Source organism: Molothrus aeneus, chromosome 1 (assembly GCF_037042795.1).
Source record: "Molothrus aeneus isolate 106 chromosome 1, BPBGC_Maene_1.0, whole genome shotgun sequence".
Lineage (NCBI taxonomy): Eukaryota > Metazoa > Chordata > Aves > Passeriformes > Icteridae > Molothrus > Molothrus aeneus.
The window spans coordinates 14007803-14031026 of record NC_089646.1 but is presented as its reverse complement, the minus strand read 5'-3'; the positions used below and the strand labels follow the sequence as shown (position 1 = coordinate 14031026).

General features: G+C 37.8%; 1 protein-coding gene across 7 annotated transcripts in view; it reads right to left on the bottom strand.

Moving 5' to 3' along the window:
- The window catches only part of PARD3 (par-3 family cell polarity regulator), a 445230-nt gene that overhangs the window by 249518 nt on the left and 172488 nt on the right, over window positions 1–23224 (bottom strand). For 4 of the 7 annotated variants that reach the window (XM_066551605.1, XM_066551616.1, XM_066551625.1 and 1 more), the window contains exon 4: window positions 16264–16442. In XM_066551605.1, the coding sequence (XP_066407702.1) occupies window positions 16264–16442 (179 nt within the window). Of the gene's footprint in view, window positions 1–1311; window positions 1444–16263; window positions 16443–23224 lie in introns of all 7 variants that reach the window. The other 3 variants (XM_066551580.1, XM_066551588.1, XM_066551597.1) reach the window with 1 other exon arrangement.

The window sequence follows — 23224 nt, the reverse complement described above, 5'->3', positions numbered from 1 at the left end:
GCCTTTCAACAAAGGCTGACACAGAGACAGCAACTCACTTCATCCAACCTAACACTGTATCTTCTTGGAGGAAAACAGCAATGGAAGGAACGCTGGCATTAAATGTGCAGAGGAAAGAACAGAAAGACCAAAGACAGAATTTTTCTCATAGAACATATAATCAATTTGCTGATAATTACAAGGCATAAAAATAGTTAATACTCACACTTGGGAGGAGGTTGAGGGGGTTTTTAATACTCTGTGATATTATTTAAGTTCTGTTTAAACTAAGAATGGGTTTGAATAAAGAATGTTTGGAGTATGCTATGATTTGGCAATGCTGAACTTGAAATATCAGTAAGGGATTTATGGGTGCAGATCAGTCCCAGGATACCAGGGATTGGATTATAAACCTTCCCCTCAATTCACACAGTACAGTGTAACAAACCCTGGGCTGTTTCAAACAGCAAATTTCATTTTGAAGCTCTTCTGTATAAAGCAAATTCTGAGTTTATGTCCTATTGCTGTAAAATAGAAATATTGTACATTTTTGTTCAATGCAAAAATTCAGTATTTTCATGGCATATTTCATAAAGAAAAAAAATGAGGTAATAATGCTACATATGCACTACCCAACATGTGAGCTTGCTGCTGTATTCCCAATTTCCATATTAAAGATGCATTTATGCATTTTCTGTATACATCTGAAGACACTTTGAAAATTTCAGGCATATACAAAGACATTAAGTGACTGCCAGGTAATGTGAAGCTTATTAATAAATTGAATTATAAAGAAAGAAATTAATTAATTAAAAACAACCACAAACTGGAACAACTAAGTGTCTCAAAAAAGACTAAGATAAAAATCAATATAAATATACACTAAACAAATACAATACTGCCTTAAAATTTATAATTAATGTTTTATGGTGTTAAAAATAACAAGCATTTAAAAGTGCAGTGCCAAAACTGACCCACATTTGGCTACTATGTAGTATCATTGTTGGATTTCAATGGCAGCGTGTTTAACATAATAATACTAATTAAAATAACCCTTCTGGTATCAGCTGTGAAGAACAGCAGCACTCCATATACTGTAGGAATGTATTTATGAACTCAAAAATGAAATTATTTTCAGGTGTCCGTTTCAGTCTTAATGCAGGTTTTTTTGAAGCAGAAGGTATCCCATACAAATGTAGACAGCATGCTGCTGGTGCTTCTATCATGCTTAAAGAGCCTATGTCAGGTAAGAATACACTTCTCTGTAATAGCTTGGAGTAGCATAAAGATTAGATTGATAAAGTAATATATATATATACACATATATATTACCTGTTCTTGCCTCTCCAGCCACTTGTCCACCATGGGATGACTGGCACTTAACGATGAACGAGCATTGTCTCTCTGAAACTGGTTAGACCAGCTACTAGTATCTCGTGGTAGGCTTCTGTAGTTTTCATCTTTCTAGTTTAAAAGAAACAAAAAAGGGTCTTATAAAAAACAACCAGTCCTTGCACATTAACAATGCAGCTGGTTATTAAATGAATACAAGAGGAAGACTGGACCCAAGGACAGTGCGATGGCTCGGCCACTCAAGGGCAAGAGCTCCTGTTCCTTAATGCCAGGGACACCCAAATAAAGCCTAGGTGGAGTTGTAGATCTTCCACCCACTCATGCTTCCCTTCCTCTTTTTCCAGCCTCAAACCTCCAGTGCACAGATTCTCAAGTACATACTCAGCAAGGCTTTCAGAGCATCATTCTCCTCAGTTCATTCTCACTGAGAGCAAATGCACCAAATGAGTGCACTCAGTGACCGCTACGGCCACTACATCATTTTCCCAAGTCTCTGTATGTAATCAATTTTACAATCAAAGCAGTCTCACTGCTCCAGGTACTGTCCTTAAAACCAGAATAGTATGCTGTAGAGTTCAAAACTTGAATTTATTATTTCACATAATAATGCTTTGCCTGGTTTGCCTGAAGGTACAAGTACAGTCACATTTGTAGAACAGCAGCAGATGGAGATTGTGCTGACAGAGATACACTGATCCTACTGAGACTGATAATTTTTCTCTTTCTTTTTAATTGATGAATTTGTCTGCACATCTTTCCTACAAGCTGTACAAATTCTTCAGCTTCTAAAGGTTATTAGTCCTTACCCAGTCTGATCACTAAAAGCCAACAAAAGCACAGAGGCATATTCTTAATGATGGGAGCTACCTTTAGCCTGAAGTCAGTGTTACTGATAGCTTACATAGCTTAGTTCCTTCCAACTGAAATAATACATGGAGCTAAAATTCTGCTTAGCTTTTCAAAAGAGAATTATAAATATACTATAATGTATATAAGTATACTTCCTTCAGAAGCAGAATATTTTTTCCAGTCAATGTTTGTCTATCTTCATGTCAAATCAGATAATTCAGAGAATCTATTTTTAAAACAGGACTGTAGTCCTAGATATTTTGCAATATTACCACTTTGAGCAATCTCAAAACCCTCTAAAATAATAAACAAACAGGAATGCACATTTGCAGCTAAAAGTTATTATTTTCTTTATTTATAAAGGACACAGCAGATTTTTGACCCCCTCTTAAATCAATACTTCATTCCATCCGCATATTTCCTTTCCCTATTTGCCACACTGATATTTCTTTGGCTTGGAACAATACTAGTCCAATATTCTAGATGCAGCATCTTACAATTGTCCTTCACAACTTGACAATTCCCTTGCAATTGTCCCTCAGAACTTTATTTCTTGTATATATATGACAGGCTTTGCTAAGAAATTCAGGTCTTGGTATAACTGTGAAATAGAGCAGTTCTCAAAAGCTTCCCATGCCAGACCAAGCTTTTCCCAGGCACATCAAACCTAAGCCTTCTTAAGTGATGAGAACTTCTTTTCTTGAAAGATCTTGTAGTATAAGAGAAAGTCTTTGATTCCAAGACATTGACACTTCAATTCATCCAACACAAGATAACCTTGTAAAAATAGGTTTGCACAAGTAACCAGCCTAACAAATAACCACCACTAATTACTTTACTCTGCCACAAATGAGCAAAAGCTTTGTGCCTTTCAACAACTGAAAACAATCTAGTATTCCAGTTCTGGTTAACCACACAGCAAACTAGAACTTTGCTCTGTGTCTTGCTTAAAAAGGGAAAGTCAGCTTTGTACAGCAAATGCCATAAAAGCCAAGGAATGGTGTACACAAATTGATTTTGTCCTGTTGCTTCTCCTGTTCAATTCTTCTCTTCAGGTGACAGGGGTGGCACAGCTCCTATAAGCCAAAACAACAATTTCTCTTGTGCAAAGTGGTGGGCAGGTATAACAAGAAAATCAGAATCTGACAAAGAAATAAGGAAAAATCATTTTATGCACAAAACTGCCCATACAGTTTGTGCGTGCATTATTGTCACCTAACAATAACCCACTACCTGACAGACATCACCTAGTCTGAATGAACAGAAATTTCTTCCTATGAAACAAGATGTTTTCTGTATTTCTGTACTTTATAGAGAATTCCATTTTTTATTGATTCCTGCTTACAATGTTCAATAGAAACTTTTTTAAAAAACATTTTTATTTATAAAACACAAAGCCCTCTCTCCCCACAGCATCCTTTATGCCTGCACAGGAGCATTTCACAAGAGTAAGAGAGAAGACAAGACGCTCATCTAGGGATGTGTTGTTCTTCAATTATTTAATCACTAGGTCTCAGGATCACAATGAACAGTCACATTGCACAAAGTTTATATTGGAAATTTGTGCTGCAAAAAGTCTCAAGTATCACAACACTCAGTGTAAGTGAAATTACCTAAGCTAAGAGAGTTAAATTATTCCTCTGTCTTCTGTAGCTATACTAGCGTCAAGAATTTTGCCAAGAGTTTAAATCTAATATTATCTGTGCTGACAGAAGAGTACATTCATCCCACCTACCAAAATATTTCTGCTTGTAGCCCACTTCTGTAGAAGATTGCCTTTCTCCTGCAAAGACTTAAATCAGCTTATTTTACACAGAAGACATCCAAGCCACTCAGCAATTTTTTGTGACAGCAGAAATAAAAGCCAGAATGGTAGAGAGATGTGGTTTCTGTAACTCTTTTTGTTTCTAAGCACTTTCACCTCTCTTCAGAGGCTCAAAATAGTGCTATTACCAGATTGGAATAAAACACCAGTGCTGCAATCACAGACACAGTCATGTTGGTGTTAGCCAAATAGAGAAGTATTAGAAGATCCACCAGGCACAGACCAGCCCTCCACTCCTTTCTCTGTCACTGCCTTCTGGCAAACAGCTCTCCCTGCACCCATGAGTGCAGCACTGGGACAAGCATCAAGCTAGAGGAGGAGCAGAGGGATCAGCACCCAGCACTGCCACACACCATCCCTCTCACAGACACCTCCACCACACAGCCTTAAGGTGCTCCTGGCTACCTGTAACCCCATTTTTGCAGGGGTTTCCATTACTGCCAGAGCTAATTCAAAGATAGCTGTGCTGACAAACTACAGAGGAACAGGTGAAAAACATCACTGCAGCTTAGACATTGGGATTTACTGAGCCAGCTGTGATGCTGCTATTTAAAATATATATTGTTTGGGGAATTTTTTGTGTAAAATGTTCAACTGCTAATCCAGAAAGATGTGCTTGTCTTCAGCATGTTCCAGCTTTAGCACACATGCACCCAACATCCAGCTGAAAAAGGTATGTGTCACTTTTAGCTACAATACCATAAAGGAGAAGATTTCATGGTACAGAAGCCATCAGGGTCACTCAGGGAATTCCCATTTCTTCTGGAAATGCAGCTGTAAGCCCTCCTGGGACCAGGGCTGACATGCATCATCAGTTACAATTAAATGCCCTAATTTTTTAAAAAGAAGTTTCTTTCCCAAACATCTTTGGGGACCATGGGCCATGTCAGCTTTATCATGTTTGAAATGGAAATTGATCAATAAAATACTAAAACTGCCAAGTCATAATACCACCAGTACACTTAACTGCAGCATTGTGGAGTAATTTTAATGAGGACACATAATCTAACACTTTAAGATTTAGTTCAGCATGGTGTCCCTGTGGGGTTTTGCTAGAGGATTGGGTGAAAGGGGGCAGGAAAAATGAAGCAGTTTTGCTATACTTTTAATTTCAGATGAATTGCAATATATAACAAGAGTCTCATCAAAGATTCTGTAGCTGGTAGATGAAATTATGCATTAGAATGGTCTGTGTACTTCAATTACTAGCTGTCATTGCATGAACTCACTTGTGATTTTAACTAGCAGTTATACCTCTGCAAACTCCCAGCATCATAACCCAACCAGAACATTCTCCACCTGGTGTGGTGACAGTTCCACATCTGTTAAATCATTTGCTACTTCTTAAATAGTGAAAAAATGGGTTCTCACTTTGTTTCACCTCTTGAATGGCTAAAGTGTGGCAAATTTTGATTGCTTATTTAAAACAAAACTATACTAGACAGCATTACAACAGGGGTAAAATAAACTGAAAACATCTTCAAAGTCATTTTCTGAAAGACAATTCAAAAATGCAAACCAAGTTTTCACTTAAATTATTTCTACAGTAACAGAAATATGTCCCATGTGTCCTTTAGGGCAGTCACTAAGAGAGATCAATTTGGACACTGATTTTTTTTTGCTATCCAGTCTTTTTCCTTGTATCCTATGCACTTTGGAAAAGGCTGCTTGTTTGTTTGACTCCAGTTCCTTGTGATGGCCTCAGACTGAGATAGGATTTGGGATGAGAGATGAAGAAAAAAAACTTTATTTAGTCTTTTGAGTTTGTAATTCCACCTGAAAGACTTTGGCCAAATTCATGTTAATGTTGTTGAATCACTATACAGGTTATAAAGGTTGTTCTTCTTTTAATGCTCCACTATGACCATGTTAGACCCTGAACAATTTGGTGTCACTCTCAGACAGGATGCTAAAAGCTGTAATTAATTACCAAAACATTCACACAGTTTATGTAAGTAACTCTGTCTGATGAAAACATCTGTTTGCAAATGAAATAATATACACACAGATCCATTTTCCATGCTGTCTGATGGTCTAGCAAATAGATTCCTGGAGTTTTAGATTTGGATGAGGTTTCACGGCTGCTTTTGAACTGGATTTTAGACAAATATGGAATAAGACCAAATTGATCCTCATTTCTAAAAAATAACAAAACCAAAGAACAAAGAAGGCTGCACAAATAATGTCTATTTTACATGGAAAATACATTACATATATAAAATTAATTAACCCAGAAGATGCATTGCATGAAGAGAAATTCCATTTTTAAAAAAAACCCTACTTACATAGATGTCAGATTTGAACTGTTCTCTCTATTAACATAGCATTTTGTAACAAGAATTTCTCCCAAATGTCAGTAATTTACCCCCAAACTAATTGTGCCAGTCACTTCCTATAACTATCCAAGTACCTCAGGAAACTGACACTACTGCTTGGGTGAGTTTCCTTTTATTCCCAGTAGATTCATTTTCCAAGGTTGCTCTTTTCCTGATGTATACTGGAGAACATGACCCCAGAAGCTGCAATAATGCAGATACAGCCCAGCCATTTAGTGTAGAGAAGAAGGAATGAGTTACAGCCATCCAATATCAGAAACCTTTGATCTGAGGCCACTCTGCAAGGAGGAAAGTAAAAGAGGACTCCCACATTAAAGAATTACCACAGCTTCATCCCTTCTATCAGCTCTGACCCGGAACATGGGTCATTTCCAACTAGTAAAAACTGATTTGCAGAAGATACAAATATAATAGTCTAATAAAGAACTTGCATGCCCTATTTATGGTGAAAATAGATGAGAAGAATGACCACTCCACATTTATTTGGATATTTTCAGAAAGACCTTTCTCAGAAACAACCCTCTGTATAGCTCCATGAAAGGAATTAGTGTGTTATGCTTCTAGAAGAGTTCATTAGAGGACAAAAAGGAAAAAAGCAATTGAAAAGCCAGTGTTCTGTTTAAGTTCTATCACCTTAAGTTCAGAAATTTCCAGAGCTGTGCTACTCCAATTTATATATTCCATACTTTTTGACTGACTAGCAAGGACTGACCTTAAAAAAAAGGAGTAACTATGGGCCATGATAATCAGACAGTTCTCTGTGCAAGTGATATTATATGTAAACATTCAGTGACAAAGAATATTGGCTCAATTAAGAGTAAATTAAAAAACCTGATACTGCCCATCCAAAATATTCTGTTGATGTCTCTTGTTTACAACACAAAAATTAAAAATGTCATGATCTCTGCACATTCACATGCAAAGCCAGAAGTTTCCAAATAGTGTTATTTCTCAGATGGAGGGACAGGAAAGAAGCTGCTTCTTCCTTTCACTCTACCTATTAATCGCCTAATAAAACCCCACAAGGGATAATGCAAAACAACTCAAATAACACACAGCAGTTTATATTCAGTAATTATAATTCAGAAACTGTAACTAAAAAGACATGGCTTTCCACTGCTCTATTTTAGAGAAAAATAAATGAACCAGTTAAGTTAAAGTGTCATGAAGCTACAGTTCTGATTTCTCTACACATTATACTTAGAAAACCATTTCCCCTTCCACTATTTTTCATTCAAGTGAATATTCTCTTTTTCTGTGCCACTTTAAAGGCATCTAAAGAGTTCTTATGCATAGCCACCTGTACATGAATCTCTATGGGTATCTGATTAAATGCAATAATATAATTATGCACAGTCCTGCCATTTTCACCAGATATTTGCTTTTGTACCCAGATTTATACATTTTATGCCAATTTGGATTTAGAGAAAATATAATTTGTAAGGTTGTTTGTTTATTTCAAGTGTTGATATAATGCATTTGATTCCTTGGGAGAGCCAAGAAATTTAAAAAAAGAAAAAAGCTGCTAATTACTTAATTTCAAAGCATCCTCTGAAAATTTGATTTAACAAATAGAATGCAAATATTAAATACATTCGAGAAGCTAAGAGAAACAGGAAATAAGGGGATATAGGAAACTTCACAAAGACCTTATATTTAGATCTTGAAATTAAGAGTATCTTATAAACTACCAGCACCAGCCTTTTAAATGCCAAGTAGATGCTTTTAGTTGGCCATACCACTGAAATGCTGCAACTGACTGTCTGTATGTTTAGAAACTTGCATCTGATGCTCTGAAATGAAGAAAGGAGGCTGGGATAGGAGGTAACCAGTCTTTCTTCTCTAACTAATGGAACTGATTTTCCCCTTTTTTCATTACATTGGCCTGCATGGTGAAGAGCAGGTTTTTAAGGTCAGAACACAAAGGTGAAGTCCCAAATCCATGGTACCTCTTTCCCAGCAGCACTCACATAGCACTGGCCTCCTCTGTAAGGAATGATATGGAGCAGGAGCTCCATTGGGCTCCCAGCAAAGCATCCATCACCTCACCCAACCTGCCAATTCACTTCAGAGCTCAGCCAGAATTCCTCCCAGGGTCTGTGGAGGAAGGCCCAGAGAGGAACCAGGGCAGGGCCTTGTAGCAGTGTTTCTCTTTTATCTGAGTTTACAGCAGTTCACACACCCTCAGCTCCTTGCAGTCCCACTGGGTTTCCTCACACTGAACAGCTTCCCATCTTCCTTCACCTTATTGCTTTAGCTTTTGTCCATGTTTCGTTTACTTCACAGGCTCAGCAGGCAGTGCTCTTTAGCTGGGCATCTGGACACAAGAGCTCATTTATAGAGACAACAAAATTGGATGGTAGCACACAATGATCATCCCATCAGGCTGTGAAACAAAACCAGGCTAAGTGACCTCTGTTTCAGCCTCAAAATCAGTCATAACAGAAGTAAGTGCAAAAGGTGAGTAGGAATTCCTGTATTGACTGGAGCTGATTTTCCCCACTAACTAAAGCTTAACATTTCCTCCCCAGCCTTACTACTTCTTTGCACTGATTAGTTCCACACATAAGTGAATTTTAATCTGATACTGCTTGGTTGTCTTGTCTTTATTCATTGCTAGATGAGATAAGTGAATTTTAAAATGCAAAAAATTTAGCAAAAAGTGATTAAATATTCACTGTTTAAAATTTGCAGGTTGATCTTTGTACACTGTTGGGAAGCATAGCCTGCAACCTGACTTGTACTTGAAACTTCTTTTTCTTGCTAGCTATACATTCAGCCAAAGTCCAAATGTGTTTTGCACCAATACATAACCTTAATAATCAGAAAGCAAGACAGACAAATATTTTAATCTGCAAAAGCTCTTCAAGAACAAGTGTATACGTTTACATGGTTGTAGGTTGCAACTAAATAGATGAAAGCAGATCAAAACACAGATCCATTTCTACTACCAAGAAAAATATATGTGCTTCTAACCTTTGGAAATAAAAAAAAAAATCACTAAATCTGAACATCTAACTGTCAGGGGTTTTTTTTAAACTTACTCAATCTTTTATCAACCTACTCTTTCAGGACCAGCCTTTCACCCTCAAACCAAGGAAGAGCTGCAAAAACATAAAAAATTAAAACCAATAGAGACAAACACTTAAACATGGGAATTTACAAAGTACACCCTCACTTAGAAAAATGGCAGAGGAAAAGTCTTCAATTATCCTATACCACATACTTCAGAGCTTTCTGTTTTCACTATAGCTTTCAGTGGCTCTCAGAGAGGTGCTGCACACTGCATTTACTCAAGTGGAAAGACAAACAACCTGTGCACATTCCAGCACTCCCTTATCACAAGTAGGAGACTCTCTCACCCTGACCCTCCTTGGCACTCCCAGCTCATGATGCAGCACCGAGTCCCCTCAGCTGTGGAGCAGGCATTGCTCACCCAGACACTGCTCACCCATCACCTGCAGTGAGACTGGGACACAAACACACATCCTTCCTACATCACTGATGAAAAACAAAGGCAATGTGCTTAACAGACTTGCTCAGCCTGAGAGCAGAAGTGGGAAACACTCACCAGCTCTCAGATCTTGCACCGATATCTTTAGAGGGGCAGAGAGGAGATTTGACAGATGGGCATCCACAAATGGATGACTTGGAGCAAAAGGAGTTAAAACAACAAAGGAGATGGAGAAAATTATACCTTCACTTAGGATGTATTAGTTTTGTTGTTGGCTTTTTGCCTGCTTAGCATGTGGTCATGACTGACTCTTGAATGCCAACAGCTGAATTCTGTCCATGTACACAGCTCTCAGCTAATGGAACAGCATAGCATCAAATGATGCACACTGGCTGTTACCTCTGTGCAACAGGCAAGGATTTTTCACTTTGTGTCTATTATTACCAACCTGCTGGTGATGGTAAGAAATATTATATTTGTTTTCACATTTTGAAAGTCAGGAATTTTGAGCTCTTCCATAGAGTTTGCATTGCATTAAAATATCACCAGCAACGGTACTAAAGACAGACAATTCTTCATGGTATTCATGAAAGCACCTGAGGCAGAGGGAACATGAAGAAACACAAATTATTCCATCAAAACATAAGAACACAACTTTCTTATTCTGAAAATGATTCAACACTGGAAGAGGTTGCCCAGAAAGGTGGTGCAGGCTCCATCCTTGGAGATGTATATTCTCAAAACCTGGCTGGAGCCAGACCTGAGTAACCTGCCCTAGCTGCCCCTGCTTTGACCAGGCAGGCTGAACCCAACAACCTCCAGAGGTCCTTCCAACCTCAGCTGAACTGTGATTCTGTGAAAGTCATGAATTTTACACAACACCCAGGACAAAAATAACACATTCTGTGGTGATTTCATAGTGCACTCTCTTTGAGTACAATTCCTCTTAACTACTTAATCACCATGCCACAAGCTGCCAGCAACAAGTTACTATTACAAAGGAAGAAAACTGATGCATACAATGCCTGTTTTCTTGACTTTCCATTAATCTCTCTCCTGTAACATTGTACATATTAAAACACTTTATTTCACCACCTGTGGATAACCCATGCTCATTCTCCTTTCCTCTCAGTCTATGCAAAACCACATCTGAAATTACAAAGTTCATGACCATCTCATTGAAAAGGAAAAAAAACACTGCTCAAATATACCTGGATGAAGAAATATTCATGGCTATTAAATCCCTCAAAACTTCTGTTTAAAACATTGCATTTTTAGGTTAAAAGCAGGAAGCTGTATCCATCATGTGGGGGTTTAAAGCCTCTCATGACAGAGATGCCAGGCTCTTTGCAGATATCCTGAACTTCTCCTCAGTGGATTCACCTGTATTACAACACTTCACCAATACTGCTCACCAAGCACCCAGTACCTCCCTTGTGAAGGAGTCAAAACCAGAGACTGAGGTTCCCAAGAAACATCAACCACACTTTGGTCTCAGGCTCCCAGAATGATGCCCAGTCTTTTAGTCCACAACCTTCCCCAGTTAATTTAATAGATTTACACTCTGACATTTAGACTTCCTGGCTACAAAATGACACCAACACACAATTTTAATACTGAGCCCTTCAATCCTCTGAATTATACTTAAATTCTAGTGAAATACCACGTCTTTGGTGACAGTGACAAAACAATTGTCACTAAACTGTGTTTAAAAGGACTTCAAGGTAAATGAAACTAATTTTCACTTTAAATTTGATTTTGAAACTGAAATATCATTGCTGTGGAAGCTTTTCAAAATACGTATGCATGGTTTTCTCCTATCTAAACATGTTTCATTAGAGAAATTATTTTTTTTCACTCTTTTTACAAAGAGGATTAGAAAGGACTGCATCTTTTACATGAATATAAATCCCTGCAACCCAGCAATCTGAAAATTTGTACTCATCAGTCTCAGCCCACAGGAACAGCAAAACTACCTGCAATAGGAGATGTGGGAAACACAATCTGTTTTGCAGGTAAGGTCATTGATGCTGGATGAGACTTAGAGCACTCATGGGAAGTCTCAAATTATTTCTCTGTGGTTTACAGAGCCAAAAAAAATTAGCTTTCCAAGTAGGAAGAAAACATATCCTAGAAAGAATTATTATTCCTACAAGACACAGTGATATTCCACCTCAAAACACGTATATGGACAAACCCATTTAACAACAAATAGGCAAAAAATTTGGCTGCTGACTAAACAGCAAAGACAAAAAGCAAAGGAAAAAAGCAATTACAAAATGATGTGCCAAGTACACTGAGTTAGGTGCTTGCTGTTGCTGATCCACCCCACAGAGCACATTGTGTGCCATTTGCTTTGCTGCAGGTGGGTGAACCCAGCAGCCAGAGGCACAGAGGCACATGCACAAACATTTTTCTCTCTCTTGAGCTCTCCTTTTTAACCTACATTTTCAATTCTTTCTGCTGTACCAATGTTGTTATCTCTGACGGGGCAACATATGAATCAAAATCAGAAAAGTCACAGTGGGAAGTTTGTCATAAGCCTGTTATCCACAGTGTATCCCTGCATTAAGCAAGGCAGGTTAACTAGATAAGCCTTCAGTCTTTCAGAGAAGCAGGATCAAGACAGGTAACTAATTTGTAATGATAAATCATTTCTCACCATAAATGGAATTGTAAATTTAAAAAACCACACTGAAAATATATGGGATAATCAATTCACAGTCATTATAAAATGCAGCATAACTGGTTGTTGCATTTACACTCTTCCAATGCTGTAACACAACATCTAAGGGGAAAGAAACATGATTTTTATCAATGCAGCTCACTTCTATTAAGGACAGCTAGTTGACCCAATAGGCTTTGGTACTGAGTTATTAACAATGTGATTCACATCAACAGTTATTCAGAAAACAACAATACCAAAACAGATTTTACTGCAGTGGAAAAAAGCACGTATGATATGCTTCAGCTGGGTACAATCTGTTCACCTGTACAGTTCAATACAGTTCAAACAAAATTACACCTTGCAAATCAGGTATTACTCCAGGCCTCAGAGAAGAGAGTTCTACTTAGAGATTTCTTCTTTTTTCATTAGAATGGCTCAAGGAAGCAAGAGACAGGATTAAGTCAAGCTATGAGTCACTAGGTAATACAGACATGTCTCTCTCACAAAAGAATCTGAAAATGGTTTTAACATTCAATTTCAAAAAAATTAATCCCAAGAAGCAAATTTACCAACTAGAGGTGATCAGGAGCCAATTTTATGACTATTTCACAGATGGGAAGATCTATTCATTTGGTTGAAACCATTCATAGGAAGGATTAGGTCAGGAATTACCTAGCTAAGTAGAGTTAGCAGCACTACAATAACTTGTAAATAATCGATAATTCTGCAAATAAATGAGTACCTTGGAACAAAAAACACTTGGGTGCCAGTTGCTCTTACAGATGAAAAACATAGAAAGTAGAAATTATGTGAGATTCCAATTCTAAGGATAGAGAATGTATTACAATATCCTGATAATAAAAATATGTTTCTTTACAAGATGATTTGAAAAATGGATGAGAATGCAGGCTCAGTTTAGGGAAAGGATTTCATATCACAACATCCTACTTATTGTAACAGAAATGCATCTCAAGTTCAACACACATCCAAATCTTTGCAAGACCAACTCAGGCCCCTCCAAAGCACACTCCTGTCTCTCTCTGGTCATTCTCTTCTTAGAGACACAGGAGATCTGGTGTCTCATTCCATTTATCCCAGTAACTACGGGCAGCACTACAGTACAGTAGGATCCTTCCACCAGCCTGTATTTTTACTCTTGCCCAGCACCCTTTTCCTTTTCTGTTTGCCCAGAACTACTGGCATATGTCCTGGCTCCTCACAGCCTTCTGTGCATGGCAGCACTCTCACCCCTTCATTTCATCTCAGCTTGGGCATCTGCCCATTCTCCTGCCATTCCAAATTCTTCATACCCAAAATGAAACAAACACCAGTAAGACGTCCTCTCTCACTTGTCCCTGAGAAATAAATCCTTTCTGCCAGACACATGCAGCTTCCCCTGTGCTAATTCCTCCAAAAATTGGACAGGGTTTCTACCTGTCAATTATTTCTCTTTAGAGGTGACGGGCTGAAAGTAATGTCACTTCTTGGAGTCAGTAGGTGGATGAAGCTTTTGGCAACTCTCCCAGAAACCCTTTTCATGTTTCTGCAAGATACTGCTGGGGCAAAGTTGCTAATCTACAACTGTGCTGCAAATCTCAGCCCAAGAACATATGTTCTTGTGCTGTCAAGAAAGAGAACTGCAGTGAAAACATTACATAGTGCCAACCACTCACAAAAGATATATGGGTGCTCAGGCCCAATGCGCTGAGCAGAAAATTAAGACTGTTCTCATTGCTTTTCTCAAAATGTATGTGTCATCTATAATCAATGAAACAGTCTGGAACAAAGCACAGCCATCTCTTTGTTATCCGAGTAGCTGAAGAAAACAACCTAACATAAGAAAAGAGGACTTGTTATAGCTCAACTAACACAAATACATTTGTAAAAATTCATTGTTAGTACTTGGGTAAGAGACTGGTGACAGGGACTTCAAAAATGCCACCATTTAGAATAATAATACAAATGAAATTGTTGCTAATACTGTGGAAGGAAATAAGAATTCTTAATGTCCATTCCTAAGATAAATAGGATTGGCTACAAAATCTTGACTCACATGAAGAAATCAAAACACTGAAAACAGGAAAAAAAACTCAGTCTAGCATAAACGAACTCAGGATTAATTCATAATACACATTGCATAAGCAATTATTTAATTCCATGTGTTTACTGCAATTTACCTATTAAAAATAGTGATCTGCTCTGTTCAAATGATCAGTATATAGAATGTCCAAAAATGATAAAAGAAGTTACCAGCATCTATTTACTGACTAATGTAACTTCAGTTCTTTCCAATCTTCTTGATTTAATGTTCTCTGGTGCCTTGCTTCCCATCCCTACATGAGATCATATACATTCCTTTCCAGTTTGGTCACCATGCTCCAATAGACATTAAATATTTTCATAGAAACCAACAGTAAGTACATGCTGAACAACTAATGATGAGACTAGTGTGAAAGATTAGCTGCTGTTCAATTCTCTCCAATTTCTGCTAACTTCAGACACTCAAAGAAATCTGATTATGCTGTGTATAACCCTTCATATCTATGCTTGTGGAGTAAAAAGTGTTATCTCATTATCATTTCACAAAAATTAACTGAAAATGTTAATACTTCAAATGGATTAGATTATCATTTTTCTTCTCTGAATCAGAGTAGTACAAAACACATATTTACAAAAGGGTACACACTTCTGTGCCATAGCAGTGCAAGTGACAGAAAACATACTATTACCTGCCTGAAATCCTGATTAAGCAGAAACTTAATGACACCAAGTTAGACTGACACCTCTGCAGAACAGGGACCTCAATGCCTATGAGCACTGAGCTTTTAGAGATTCTTTAGAAATGACCAAAGGCCCACTGAAAATAGTTTGGTTCATTAGCAGTGTATAAAGACTTCTTTATTTGGGGTGTGTGAATCCTGACTGCTGAGACTTAGTTTGCATTTATACTACACAGAGTTAACAAGAATGAGGGGAAAAAAATAAAAGCTATATTAAGCTGCATATTTTCCAAGAGGACTTTGTCCTGCATAGTCAGAATGGCAACCAAAAGTGCAACATACTTTTAAAATTACTCATTTCTATTAGAAAATACACATTTTTTCCTTTTGAGTTTTTCTGCAAGTTACCATCACAATTATGGGCAATGTGGGATCTGTATAAAAGGCCATGATTCTTGCAATTTTTTTAATTTCACACTGAGAAGAGTGCTTCTTGCTGACTTCTCTAGCAAATAATGCAATTCATGGAGAGATACAGAAATCATATTGAAAAAATGAAGGAAAAAATACTCACACTACATCTCACTGTTTTATTTTTAAGACTGTTATCAAGGAGAGAAATTATTTGAAATTTGTGTTTTGTATTACTTCATTAGAGCCTCAGAAAGTACAAATTAGCAATGTTGGGTTAGCAAGACAAACCAGACCAGCTGTGGGCATGCAGATTTTCCACTGACATTAGGCCTTCTACAGAGATCAGTAAAAATTATTACAGACATGGCCTACCAGCATTAAAAAAAAGTTGAAAAATAAAAACTCTACAGAATAGTGAATAATCATAGATTCAACTACAGCTAAGGGCAAAAATCAAGTTTTTAGGGTCACTGCTGTGGTTATCACCGAGAGTCTGGGAAGGGCAGGACAAGTGTGACTCAAACACTTCACTGCTGCTGAAAGGGTTGGGTGGACAAGGTCAGAAAACACAAGTTTAAACCAGGAGCAGATAAGAGAAGCAGAAAACAATTCAAGATTGATGCACATTTGTAATTTATTTACTAAAGAGGATGAAAGAAGCATACCTTTCTGTCATGAGCACTGGGCACACCAGGGGTGTTCTGCTTGAGGAAGCCTGCTGTTGTGGACCACCTGGTAGGGTTCTTGCGAGAAGGCTCCTCTGCAGGAAAATTTGTGTCACTCACAGAGGTGGAGAGGCCAATCAGTGCAGGGTCACTACTGCGTCGGACATGGAGGGGCATATCTGAAGAATAGAACAGACAGTAAATAAACATTGACTAGATTTCAAATGTTTCTGACAAAGGAAAAATATTTTTTCAAGCTCTGGAAGGGTGGCTGCGACCAAATGTGGTTTCACAGAGTAAGGAGTTATTGACCTCAGCACAGCTCCTCAAGGACAAGGTCTGTTCCCTCAAACCACAGCCTTGCTGCTTGGCTGCACAAGGAGAAAAGGAAGGGAAAACCAACCCCTCTGAACCAAGCACAGCTCAGTAGCTTTCCAAGTACAAAGCTATCTGTTGGGTGGCATGCAAAATAAAAAAAAAATGCAACATGAACTTGAACAACCAGGAGGTTAAGGTGAGATACAGGTATTTGGAAGAGCAGGCAGGCAAAGCCTGGTGGCAAAGCAAGGGGTGGACTTGGACAATGTGTCCCCACCCCACTGCCAGGGCTGCAGCCTGGGCACTGCTAGCACAACATGCTGCCAGGAAGCTGCAGGCCAGCCAAGGCAGCCTCCTGACCTTCTAAAATATACTCTGCATTTCCCTCTCAAAACTTATGGAAGAGACTGTTTTCTCCTCTGCATTCTTCCTTTGCCTCTTCCTGACAGCTCAAGCAAGATCTGTGCTGATTAACCCTAATTCCCTCAGCCTTGCAGCTGGCGTGGCTGACAGGAGAAAAATATTTCATTAGTAAAAAATGATGCAGCAGGAAGGTAGATTGATTGGAAAGAGATAAGGTTTTCTTAATATATGTAGAGGTCACATCCATTCTGGAAACTTTAATGGCACATTAAAGTTAGTTTCTTTTGAAATAGAACTTAATTTTTTCCAATTTCATTTATTATCCTACAGCAAATACCCACACATCTGTCCTCTTCTTGCCCAAACAGAAGTTTCACTGCCTGAATTTGTGACCTCTTAGTACTCTCCCACTCAGCATCAGAATAGAGAGGCTGTGATTTATCAGTTTTATTCCTCTTTATTGCAGCACTGAGAACTCTGAATGCAAAGTGCAAAGGAAAAAGGTGAAAGCGATGGCACCTAAGCAGTTGAGTCAGTGGGAAAGGCACAATGGGCAACAGCTGAGAATAAAAACCAGGACTAGGTTTTAATGCTTCAATGAAACAGTTCCCAAGGAAACTGAGGGTGCATGTCTGGCAATACTAACAGGAAAACACAGTGACAGGAGCTGTTTGTTAAATGACTTGTCTCAATCTCAACAATAGCTTCATGTTGATGTTACATTTAATAATATTAACGAATCTTATTTTGCCGGGCAGTATGAATACACTGAAAATACAGTCAGTCATGCCACACAATGAAAACGTGAGTTTTTTTAATCTACAAGGACTCCTGCTGCTGAGATATAAACAAGTGTTACATGACCGAACACTAAAACAGTCAATCTATTTCATGCTCATTCTGGTAAACAAGAAAAACAAAGAATTAATTTTTTTTCCCTATTTCTCTTTGCTTTTAATTTTTTTTAATTTTCATAACAAAAGGTAATTTCCAGCAAATAAAACACTTCCTTTTCTAAATATGTATACACTTACTTTTAAATATACACATAAGTGCATAATGGAACTAGAATTAATTAAAGGAATATTTCATGAAAGATTACTAATTATGAAGGAAAGTATTAATGGGCAGAGTTAAGCCTACTAAGAATTTGATTTCTCAGTATATACTCATAGACTTTATAATAGAGGGTCTTTCTTTGATTGCCTTGCTTTCAACTACTTCAGCTTTCATGAAGCAGCTGAAGGCAAAGCATCTCCTTTCCCCCGATGACAAACACACAAACAGTGCCCTATGAAACCCCAGGAGCTCCCTGAGCAGAGGTGGCTCAGCTGCAGCCCCAGCACTGGATGAAGTGACCCCTTCCCAGCAGTGCTGTGCTGCTGGCACAGCCCCCAACACACTTTCTCCTTTATTAGATCAGCCTGAGCCAAAAGGGGCTCTCTAGTATGTAGTGCCACTTAAGAAAAATACCAATCTATATTTGTTCCAAGCAGCAGCCCATGCATATTATCATGTTTGCCTTCACTACCCACCCCACAACAGAGAATTACAATTTTCAAACATGACTTCACTTGCTCCTTATGCTTGTACGTCTATATATAAGCACGGGGATAGCAAAATGTTCTTGTATTTTTACACTTCTTTTTCAAATTGCTTGACAAAACAAAAGTTCAGCTGGGTGAACTTCTGTAAGAAGAGAAGCCAAACTGCCAACAAAGAAAGAAAGGAAATCAAACCAGCATTTCTGGAGAGGAGCAAGCCATTATCTTTGCCTTGGTTTCTGCTTTGTAGTCAAAACCTGACAGTTTGCACAATGGTGAGTATAGACTCTTCAAAATACAGGTAGTCAATTCTACAATAGAATTGCCAAATATTACTAGGCTCTGGAGAGGACATTGACATGAGAAGCTTCTCTACAAAATCTACTCACAGATGAGCCACCTTTAGTATGACTAGTTTCATTTCAATAAGTTTAGCTATTGAGATATTATCAGATGTTTACTGAACATTTCATCAAATCTTTTTAATAAATGGTATTCTGTCAATATGAAGATATAAATTATCTCTTCTAGTCTCTTCTTATGGAAATGGTTCCATACATAAGGAGAAATTATTTGTGTTACAAAGCAAACTTTGCAATAAAGTGAATTTAGAAGACAAAAAAAATGTGTTTGTTGCATCTATGTATTTCCCAAGCTAACAAGAAACTTAAACACCTGGCATTACTTTTTTTTATTACTGGAAGGGGACAGACACACAGAACTGGCTCTAACACATGCTGCTTGGTAATGGTCAATAGGTCTTAATCTAAGAAGTAAATCTTGTTCACACTATGTTAACCACAAGCTAGAAACATCATCTCCTGCATTCTCTTCAATTGTTTCCTCTCCATTAAGACAACAACATAAAAGAATATACTGAACAGATTTTTTTTAAACCAATATATTGTTGGTTAAAATCCTCTAGTTTACAGAATTTGACTAGAATTTATAGATTTGAAGAGGATATACTTTGAAATATTAAAAGGAAAATCAAAGGAAAAGATCTTAATAATTAAACCACAAGATAAAGTACGCATGGGACCGATGCAATGTCACTGATTCCAGGATGATGGCTGATACTGTTTGAAGTCTGTGGTTTCTTTGAAGAGTGGATAAAACAGCAATGAACTCTAATCACAAGGCTTCAAATTCTCTGTGGCACTAATGCACTGTAAATATTGATTTGCTTCTGCAGCTAAGGTGCCTTTTAAATAAGCACTTGAAATGGTAAATCTAATAATGAATTACAGGAAGTTTTAAAAGTCTAAGGAATAAAGAAAAATTAAATTAAAAATCCTGAAAGTTACCACTAGCACAGCACTTGAGTCACATTCAAGGACTTGAAGTATTCAACCAAGAGTCAACTTCAGAAAGAATTATGTTGACAGAGAATCCCATTAAGTTATGTATATAGCCAGAATTCTGCTAGAAGATGGTTATTTGTAGGATAGATCCAAGCTGTATAACAAAATGCTCACATTCATAATCATGAAATTCTGACTGGAAGTCTCATTTTATTAAAAGCAACAGCAGTTTCACTATAAATTATAAAAACAGCCAATACACATTTTATAACCATCTTTAAATGTAAAGAACACAGAGTTGTACCTTCCCTTCCTGCCAGCAATTCCATTTTTATTTTAAAAGGGTCATCACCTTCTCTGATTTTCAAATATGCTCACGAGCAAAAGTATTTGAGGATCTGGCAAATTTCATCCATAAAGCTGAGTACGTTACCCTGTGTGCAGGCACTCAGCACAATGGATGGTGGTCCCCCTGAGCAGAGCTAATAGATACCTTCCCATCCCAATTTCCTCTTGGATGTCAGCTTGGAGGGCATGACTAGAAAAATACATAGTTATATTTATATAGCATGGCAAACATAATTTTACTCTGTGAAGGTTTCAGCTCCCTAGTGCCACCACAGTTTGTGCAATTTGGTGTGCAGTGGATTTAAGGCACAGGAAAGAAAAAATGATCTCAGAGTCATTCTGGCCATCTCACACAGACCATCAGGTTAATGACAGATGAGCAGAGCGGAAGAGGATTTTTTTTTTCTCTCCACACTCTAGGAGACATCTCTGGGAAAATGATAAATCAGTGAAACCAAAAAAAAACCCTGTGGGAAAGAGTAGCTTTTAACCAAAAAGTTGCTCAGGTTAGACAGAGTTCCTGAAAGCAATCCCATAGACAGGTATGTGTATCAGGGTGCATTGTATACACAAGACACACACAGATCCTACATCGGCATCAAAAAAACCACTCTGGGGATGGGAGACAGAAATTGAACAGTTTTGCTGTCTCCACCACCCATCCAGCTCATCATTCTGCTCAAATCCTCATCTGGAGCCCAAGAGAAAGGATGAATCAGGGTCATTCTGAGGCTGAGGAAAGAAGGACTGCTTCTTTCAACTTGAACTACTTGGTACTACAATTTAAGGCTTTGCCTATTTTTAATTGAAATATCTCTTTAAAAATATTTAGAGTAGCCTTGAGTTTCACACTCTAACACAGCTCCTGGAGCTCTGGTTCCAATTTCAGTAGGTTTAGTTCATCTCCTTGTTCCACTCAGTTGGACACAGCAAGAGCCAAACACCCCCTATGACATTCAAAAGCTCAAATCTCCATATCTGTTCAACTTTGATATTTGCAAACCTCTAAAAACAAGGTGATGGTAACTTCCAAAGACCACCAAGGCTGCTGTAGACATGACTATGGATAGAAGAAAAAAGAGTTGGAGGCAAAAACCAGCTGACTGTGAACTTATCTACAAACTACATTAAACCCTAGCAGCAGCTAACATAAGCCAGCACTTCTCTACAAGATTAACAAAACAGTGCAAATCAAATGTAGATATCTTGAATTAGAAATGAAAGGAAAAAAACACCCTTAAGCCATTCCAAGAGGTGAAGAACCACTGCTGGGAAGACAACACCATCTGTCCTGCAGAAGAAAACAGGCACACTACAGGGAGATGGCAGCTGGGATGGATACAAAACAGGGGCACTGCAAAGCTACCACCAGTTGTAGGTGCTTTCAGAAACATACTTTTGAACGTCCCAGCAAAGGAGGAGGATATACATATACTTATTTATTTATACATACACCACCAACTTTCTCCTCATGGCCCAGAACAGTATTTTTCTCCCTCCTGGAATCCACTCAAAAAAAACAACTTTCAGCACTTCTGAATGCCAAAATCTCCAGAATTTGTTTATTTGTATTATTCTCCCCAAGTTTATCCTCCTGTCACTAGTTACCCCCACCCTTTTAAAAAAACTCTCTTTTCATATGTCACAGACCTCTCAAATCTCCCCTAAACAGTGCTACACAGCACATAACCTTTGCCTCTTTTAAGTCACTATTGCTGTTCATTTTTGTAAATATTATTCCAGTCTTAACTTCTTCAGAAGGCACCCTGAATAGTGCATTTCTTTTATGAAATACCCTCAGTGCTGTTAAAATCATCCCTGTAATTTTTTGAACTTTGATGCTAATACACAGTCAGCAGTAATCATATTTGGGTATTTTATTGTCATGGTATCAACCCAGAACATCCAAAGAAACCCTGAAATGTCTTCTGTAGTCTTGCTTCAGCATCTGTCTTGATATTTAAAGTATAAGTTCAGCTTAGATCAATGTTCTTATACATTATCTTCTATTTAGTCAAGCTGAATCAAACTGTATTCAGTTGTGTAGTACATATCTGTTGGCTTATATATATCTTTCCTTCATTCATGCTATTCTATTTTCCCAGTCTATTAACATCTAGAAATTTAATTAACATACTCTTTACAGTACTGATTCTTTGAGATTTAAAGATGTTAAATAAAACCAAGAGTGACAGGAAGCCTCACAAAACCCTATTGGACAACAATCTCTAGACTAAGACTGCCTCCAACTTTTAAGATTTCTATGCTGATTTTTAATCCATGAAGTGTTTATGGTCACATTTCAAGACACTTAAATTTCTATCAAATGCTTCAACATTTGCAAATACTACATGAATTACCCAATATTCACCTGCAAATGCCAAGTATTTTGTATTCATGGCTTTGCCTTTCAGAATTACAAGAAAGGTGACATAGTTTAGATAATTAGCATTTCTCTACTTGAAAATATGATTATGCATAAAAAGATCAACTTCTAAAATTAAATTTTCTACATTCAGAATTCTTGGTTAAACAACAAGCTCTTACAGAGAAAAAAAATCATTGTTTCACACAACTCTAGATATTTATAACTACTTCATGTAGAAACCAACTGTTTTTAGTTGTTTTTCTAGCAATTCATTGTCAAACAACAGCTTATGTACTTCTCACAGACATATTTTCAATGTTATCAAATATTCTCTGTTTTCTTGTATCTTTAGTTTTAAAATGGCACATTTATAATCATTTGCACATTAAACCATGACAAGTCACCATTAGCCTGTTTTCCTCCCACCAGTGCCCCACACAGTTGGAGCTCTGGCAGGCAGCCACACCAGAGGCTGGGCCACAGCGCTGAAAACACAGCAAGGTCTGGCAGATGGCAGAAGAATGCAGCAAGTTCTGTCCCCAGCCATCACATAAATGCGGAGAAAAGACACTTGGCTATGTAAAACACACCAACAGGAGCCCACTGCATGTTAGCACACCTTTAAGAAACATAGTACACTATGTTAGCATGCCTATGATCAAAACTGGAAGAATGGATAACAGAGAAAAGAACACAAGCAAGCCACCAAAAAGAAA